At 45.9% G+C, this 7,095-nt stretch overlaps 1 protein-coding gene across 1 annotated transcript in view; it reads right to left on the bottom strand.

The window, feature by feature from the left end:
* Positions 1-594: 594 nt before the first annotated feature.
* zc3h12d (zinc finger CCCH-type containing 12D) overlaps positions 595-7,095 on the bottom strand; it is an 11,779-nt gene continuing 5,278 nt past the window's right edge. The window contains exons 3-6 of the mRNA XM_015388232.1: positions 6,233-6,372; positions 3,286-3,520; positions 3,098-3,204; positions 595-1,786 (exon numbers count right to left, since the gene is read on the bottom strand). Of these exons, the coding sequence (XP_015243718.1) occupies positions 1,011-1,786; positions 3,098-3,204; positions 3,286-3,520; positions 6,233-6,372 (1,258 nt within the window). The 3' untranslated portion in view covers positions 595-1,010. The remainder of the gene's footprint in view (positions 1,787-3,097; positions 3,205-3,285; positions 3,521-6,232; positions 6,373-7,095) is intronic.

Genomic DNA, 7,095 nt, shown 5'->3' with positions numbered 1-7,095 from the left:
CTGTTGGCCTGACCGGGTCCGGGAAGAGGTGTGTGGGGTGAGCAGCTCAGTGAGATACGTGAGATATTGATCTCACACTGGAGAAATGTACCTCTGCATTCAGCCCATCCCCTTGGGGAGCAGTGGGCTGCCATAGTGTGGCGCTCTGGGTCTTTGCTCAGGGACCCAAAGGGTAGACTGACTGTGGGGATCAAACCAGGTACTTGCAACCTTCTCAGATCACTGCTCTAACCTACCAGGCCAACACTCCCCCCTGCACATGCTTGGAAAAAAATCAAAGCATAAAACATAAAAATAAAAACTATATAACTCCAGCAGAATGTGGTCATATTTCATAAAAAAAACCTTTGTGTACAACCCTGGTGAGCGAAGCAAAGGGTGGATCAACATCACACTGAATCCTACCAATGAGCGAATACTTTGGTAGCATACTGAGACCTTTTACTTTATGTCATAATGTTTGAGTTTTCAGGAGTTTATTGGACCTTTAACGCCTCTGAGTCGCGTTCAAGGCCAGCAGGATGTCCAAACCCCTCATAAACGGATCATCACGAAACACAAAGTGTTTGAGAAACTTTTATTTCAAAGGTGCAACAAAAACACAAGGCTTCACAGTTCATATGAACGAAGGGACATTTTGCTTCATTTTTTTTCTTTTTTTTCTCCTTTTTTTTTAAAAAGAACAAAATATAGTGTTTCCTCATTTTGAGGCAACATGAGAAAACAACACATGTTGCTTTGATAAACCTTTTTCGATGCTACAATAAGTAGCTGGAAAGGAGCTGAGTGCATTGCACTTCTGTAATAGGATAAAGGAATAGCTGACATTTTTATCAGACCAACTTCCTTTTTAATGCTTAGAATAATGCCTGCATGGAAGAAGAGACATTTTACAACATGATGAGGAAATCTCTCTTTTTCTCTGAGGAAATGTTAACTTTGGATTCACTATTTCGGGGATGAGAACTCCGGTGTCGGCTCAGATTGATTGTCCCTCAGAGGTTAGCAGTCTATTGGATGTTGCTGGCTCTGTAGTTCTGGATGAGGCTAATCAGCTCCAGTGTGTCTGAGACGTGTGGGTGGGCGTTCAGGACCTTCTCCACCGTGCTCTGGGGGAAGAGCGTGCTCAGCCGGCTCCTCAGGTCACTCCGCTGATCGCTGGGAAGACTTCTGGGCTGCACCCAGGGGTCCTGGGGCAGGCTGTTGCTGGGTCTATGAGAGGGGAGGCCGTTGTGTGGAGGCAGAGCAGGGCAGGAGCTCCACACCGGCTGGTGGTGGTGGTGGTTGGCGGGCATCCTGATCTTCTGATGGCCACACCTGCACTGGCTGCACATGTGGCACTCACAGCTGCTCTGGGGAGGGTAGTAAGTTTGTCCGTTTGGTGAAAGCCTCAGGCTGTTCCCGCCGTACGAGCCGGACATTTGGAAGCTGCCTCTGCCGCTGCTGTAGTTGGTTGGAGAGTAATCCAAACTGTAGGGGGGGTCGAGGATGCTGAGGCGGGACATGGAGCTCCCCATGGAGCTGAAGGCCTCGTCTGCATCCGCGCTGTGGTACGGGTAAAACAGGGGACTCTTGTTTAGCTGGCTCCTCAGGTTGCTGCTGTCACAGAGGGAGGGGTCGCTGTGGGTCAGGTCGTCTCTGCTTCCAGAGGGGGGTGTGGGTGGGGTGTATCTGTGCTCAGGCTGATGTGCAAGAGCCCTCAGCTCGTCAGCGACGGCCAGCTGGGACTGGTTCACCCTCTCCGGATGGTAGAACTTGCACTTTATTCCATAGGTGCATTTCTTTCCTAAAAGAAAAAAGAGGCAAATCTGTTCAATCTAAAGTTTCTATATTCATTGTTGTTTTCTAAGACTTCTTTTATTAAAATGCTTTCTGTATTTTACAATAGTATCATGTTCACTGAAGGAGTTTATGTAGGATTAACTGACATCTTCAGAAGTGCAAACATGTTTTTTAAGCACAGCTATTCAAGATTTATTTTTTTATTTATTTTTTTAGCTCAGAACTTCAATTCACAAATTTCAACTTTCTTTTGATTTTAAACCTCATATTTCAAACCTTTTAAAATGAAAAGGGAAGAAAGTATTGAGCCTTTCCAAGGACCGGCCAAGGACTGGCCAAGGACCGGCCAAGGGCCAGCCAAGGACCGGCCAAGGGCCAGCCAAAGACCGGCCAAGGGCCAGCCAAGGACCGGCCAAGGGCCAGCTAACAACCGGCCAAGGGCCAGCTAAGGACTGGCCAAGGACCGGCCAAGGGCCAGCTAAGGGCCTGCTAAGGACCAGCCAAGGGCCAGCCAAGGACCGGCCAAGGGCCAGCCAAGGACCGGCCAAGGGCCAGCCAAGGACCGGCCAAGGGCCGGCCAAGGGCCAGCCAAGGACCTGCTAAGGACCAGCCAAGGGCCAGCCAAGGACCGGCCAAGGGCCAGCCAAGGACCGGCCAAGGGCCAGCTAAGGGCCTGCTAAGGACCAGCCAAGGGCCAGCCAAGGACCGGCCAAGGGCCAGCCAAGGGCCAGCTAAGGGCCTGCTAAGGACCGGCCAAGGACCAGCCAAGGACCAGCCAAGGACCAGCCAAGGACCAGCCAAGGGCCAGCTAAGGGCCTGCTAAGGACCAGCAAAGGACCGGCCAAGGACCAGCCAAGGACCCATCAAGGAAAGTGGGGAAATTTTGAATGGCTACTGGTGCACGTTGTATGAATGCAGTTCACACAGGAAATCACATACAAGTCGCATTTATTTGGAAACGTGATCCGCAACGCAAAAAAAAAAAATCAGATTTCACCAAAAAATCAGAATTGTGCATTATGGCCTGCAGTGTGAAGCTCAGCCTTAGAGACAGCTGCTGCTTCAACTGGATGTTTGACTTTTTGTCCTTTGTCCTCCTAAAGGTTAATGATTAAACCTGAGAGGAAGTATGTGGGGGTGTTTGGTGCGCACCCATCCCTGGGGAGTGAACATTTCTGCTCATCAAATGTTCCATCCAACATAGTTGAAACTGAGATTGCTCTTTTCTATTTTTTTCTCCATCTTAGATGTGTTTCACGTGTCTGATTGTTTCAGTTTCAGTCCTCCATGCGGCAGAATGTTTAAGCCAACTAACCGTAGGGACAATGCTGCTGCTTGTTGTCTGGGGTCCACGGCTTTTTCCTCAGAAAGTCATCGATGGTGGGGCCGTTTCTCCCCAGCGGATCATCTGGGGGCATGAACCTGCACAGCAGCACAGAGATACGGTCAGATCTGTAGCCGCTGGGGGAGAAGAACCCAGAACCAAACTCCTGTGGTGCTTACTTGTCATTGGCAAAGGTGTACATCAGGAGCCTCTCCTCAATGAACTTCTTCCACTGGGGATTCTCTGTCTGCAGGTCGCGGTAGTTATCGTTGGACACGATGATCCCGTCCAACTCCACCGCCAGCTTGATGATGTAGCGGTCGTCGTAACACACCACCCTCTTGCCGTTGACGAAGCGGGACGGCGTGTACACCAGGATCTTCCTTCTTTCCAATTCATGGAGAATCTGTTGATCTAAGAAACACAAGACGACACTGTTTAGTTCACATTTCAGAAGCCAAACTACGGCAGATTTGTGAGACGACCAAGTTAGCTGATGGTTTTCTGAGAAGGCATGTTGCTCTTGGATCGGGCAAATGTTTAGCCAGCAAACAAGCCCTCTACGCCAATTATTCTGAGACATGTTCACTGTTATTATTGTGGCAATCCAAACACGTACTAGATAAACTTTAAAGATCATCCATTGGTTTCTTAGATTTGTTCTGACATGCAGCAAAGGATGACAAATACATAACAGGAACCCTACTAACCTTAAAAAAAAACATTAACAAAAAGCTAATTATTCCCGGAGGTTCTTGTGCAAACGTTGTACTGGGAAAAACTGATGGATCTGAGTCATTACCCACAGCATCAAATGTCCGATTTAGTGACCTAAACAGGCTCATTCACTTAAACAATCCTGTTGTTTTGACAGCGACCTTCAGAGCAGGAAATATTGAAGGTGTGGAGTTACCTTCTGCACTGCTTCTTTGCTAAACTGCTGAAAGCTACTTTCCTGGAATAGGATCTGTTTTTGTAAACCTGATTTTAATTTTTCATGTGCACACTTCCTCGTTCTTCATGGAGTTCGAATTCAGCTTGAACCAAACGAGTTCAGTGGAAGTGGCAGAGGACGCCGTGGTTCCTGCAGCCGCCGTGCAGGAACAATGGAACGTAAGGATTGAAGGATGGGGAATTTACCTGCTTTATCAGTTCTACACCTGAGCGGCCTCTAACATGCCTTGACAGCTCAAAAGATTTTTACAGCTTGTTATAGCACTGGTGAAGCTGGCACTGCTTCAAAGCGTTGCGTAAACAATATGACCTCTTTTCTGCTGTCGTATGATTCGAATGAACCTGCTTTGTTTCATCACTTTTCTGGTAAACTGCATTGTTTCCTCTAATGGACGTACTCACAATGAAAATAAGGCTTGTTTTTTTTTATTTCCACAGGAGAAAATTGAACAAAAAAAGTTGTTTTTCTGATTTCACACGTTTTAAGTTTCAGGTCATGAGCGTCAGAGTTTCATGTCGGTCTCTTGAGGCCTTTTGCTCTGCTCACTGCAAGAACTTCAAACAGCTTGGAGAGGCATGGGGTGCAGCGAGTAACTCCACTCAATTCCCATCAGAATGTGGGGGGGTACGGTGAGCAATCAACTCCGAAACTTTCAGAAAATCACTTATGCATCATCTAAGCCGGTAGATTTTGGTGAATTTATGCTGCATTTACTTTTGTTATTTATTTAGGCTCTACAGGTGGGGATTAAAACGTCTCTAGATTGGGATTATATCCCAGGATAACTGCATTGGGAACTGAGGCCTTCAAAAAGGGTTGAACGTGGATTCAACTTTCTTTTAAAGCTAATGTTACGTTCAACTTCAAAATTAATCTTTGTATCATTTTATTTTATTTTTATTTGCTTATGGAGTGAAATTTGTTCCATTATTGTTAAATCAACAAATGTGTTTTGATTATTAAAAAAGATAAAAAACAGATTTGAATTAAACTTTGAAAAACTTCTTAATCAAAACAGCAAAATCTAAAAAACAAAAAAAAAACAAAGTTACTCTTAGATTACTTTTCTCCTAGTTTCTGGATTCCATATTTTTGCAATTTCCATTAACAAAACTTGCCTTTGCTTCCAACAATAATGGAAGAAAATTAACTCCATAGTAGCCTGGCTATCCAGACTGATACGTCGTGTTTAAGTAGAGCTGGATGGATGGATGGATGGATGGATGGATGGATGGATGGATGGATGGTTTCTAAATCTTTATTGTTTCCACTTATCTGGTATCTGGGCTCACAGACCTGACTCTAAGGGATGGATGCTGTGCAGCTTTGAGCAAGTTTTGGGTTTGAAATGTCTTCCCATATGTCATGCCACACTGCTTTAATACAATACATCAGACCTGTTTATTATTCTCTCCTCTATTGTCTCATCAACTGTAAAATCAACACACTGAGATCTTGAATTGCTTAACTGGCAGTAGAGACTCGCCCACAACATGAAGCGACGGCTTCCAGTCTGGAACAAGTGTCTGGAGATCAGACATCTGAATCTTCAAGGCATTCTTGACAGAAGAGTCTAGAACTCTGTGAGTAAACCACCAATAAAAATGCTCCAGACTGAAAGTTCTCCAAGTGTGGGGAAAACTGTAGCACTGAGAGACACATGGATCGGTTGGAAAAAAGCATCCCAGCCCTGCGTGACTGAGCTCAGACGGGTGCATGCAAACTGAAAGGTCACTCAGCTTGATCCGCACACAGCCTCCGGGCTTTACTGACCCTCTGGACCTCGTTTAGAAGCTCACTGTGGAGGGAGGCCATGAAATATGATAAAACAAAAAGCTTTCCAAGCTAACAAAGTCTTCCTTAGTTACAAGGAAAGCACATCTGTGTGAAGATGATAACAGAAGCTAAAAGGACAACTGGGTCTGGATTCAACAGGTTGACAGGAGATAATGTTGACATTTTGGTTACCAGGCAACCAGTACATTTAAAACCTAATCTAAAAAAGAGAAGTTAAGGGCGTTTATTTAAAGTTTCTGGCCGAATGTTGTACTCATACAGTGTGGTTCCTCCTCTCCTGCACAGCCAGCATGTGAAAGGCCTCCACAGCTCCTGCAGGGATTTGCTAAACGTGACATTTCCCCTGACAGCAGGACGGAGCCACTCCACCTCACCTGTGATGGGCGCTTCAGGCCGAGGCTGCTCCTTCCTCCACAGGGGTACGAACACGGTGATGTCACGCAGCCCTTTGTCCCAGAACCAGTTCACTGCCAGCTGGAGGCCTTGGCACGAAAACACCTTCTTGTCACCATGGCTACGGAGACAAAAGTCAGTGTCAACAAAAAAAAAAATCTACTTCTGCTTTTGCATTTCCTTATGCGTTAATCTCTCTCTCTCACACACACCCCTAGACACACACACACCCATACTCGTTCTGCTATATGTAGTGAGGACAATGTGTTGACTCCCATTGATTTACAGTCATTTTCAACTCTTTCTATGCCCTAACCCTAAAAATAACCCTAAACCTAACCATTACCTATGCATACCTCACCCTAACCCAATGACACCTTAGCCCTAAACCTAACCGTGGGCAAAATAGCACGTGAGGACCGGCAAAATGTTCTCACTATGGTCCTTAACTTGATGGTGAAATTGGAAAAATGGTCCTCACTCTGAGGGCTAGACAGGCACACACACACACACACACCCGCTCTCCTGCTGTCAGGAAACCGATGGTGTTGTAAGACATGTGCTTCAGAGTTCTTCAGGTTTCTGGCTGAGCACAGAGTTGGGTCATATGATGGAGAACTGAAACTTTTCATGTGCCCTGTCTCTATAAGGCGCTCGGCCGTGGGAACTAAAACGGTTTGCTGGCTGGACTGAGGTGCTTTTTAGAACTGAGGCATGCCTGTCATTTAAGGCTTTACTTCCTTGTACTGATGTAACACCAAATAAAAAAAAACGTTTGGCAGCAATCGCTGTTGTGTCAGATATCAACTCATAACTGCATGGCACTTGAACTGTCTCTAAAAAA

Source organism: Cyprinodon variegatus, unplaced genomic scaffold (assembly GCF_000732505.1).
Source record: "Cyprinodon variegatus isolate N-32 unplaced genomic scaffold, C_variegatus-1.0 Scaffold417, whole genome shotgun sequence".
Taxonomy (NCBI): Eukaryota; Metazoa; Chordata; class Actinopteri; order Cyprinodontiformes; family Cyprinodontidae; genus Cyprinodon; species Cyprinodon variegatus.
The sequence above is the reverse complement of the archived record's forward strand: the minus strand, read 5'-3'. Positions and strand labels throughout refer to the sequence as shown.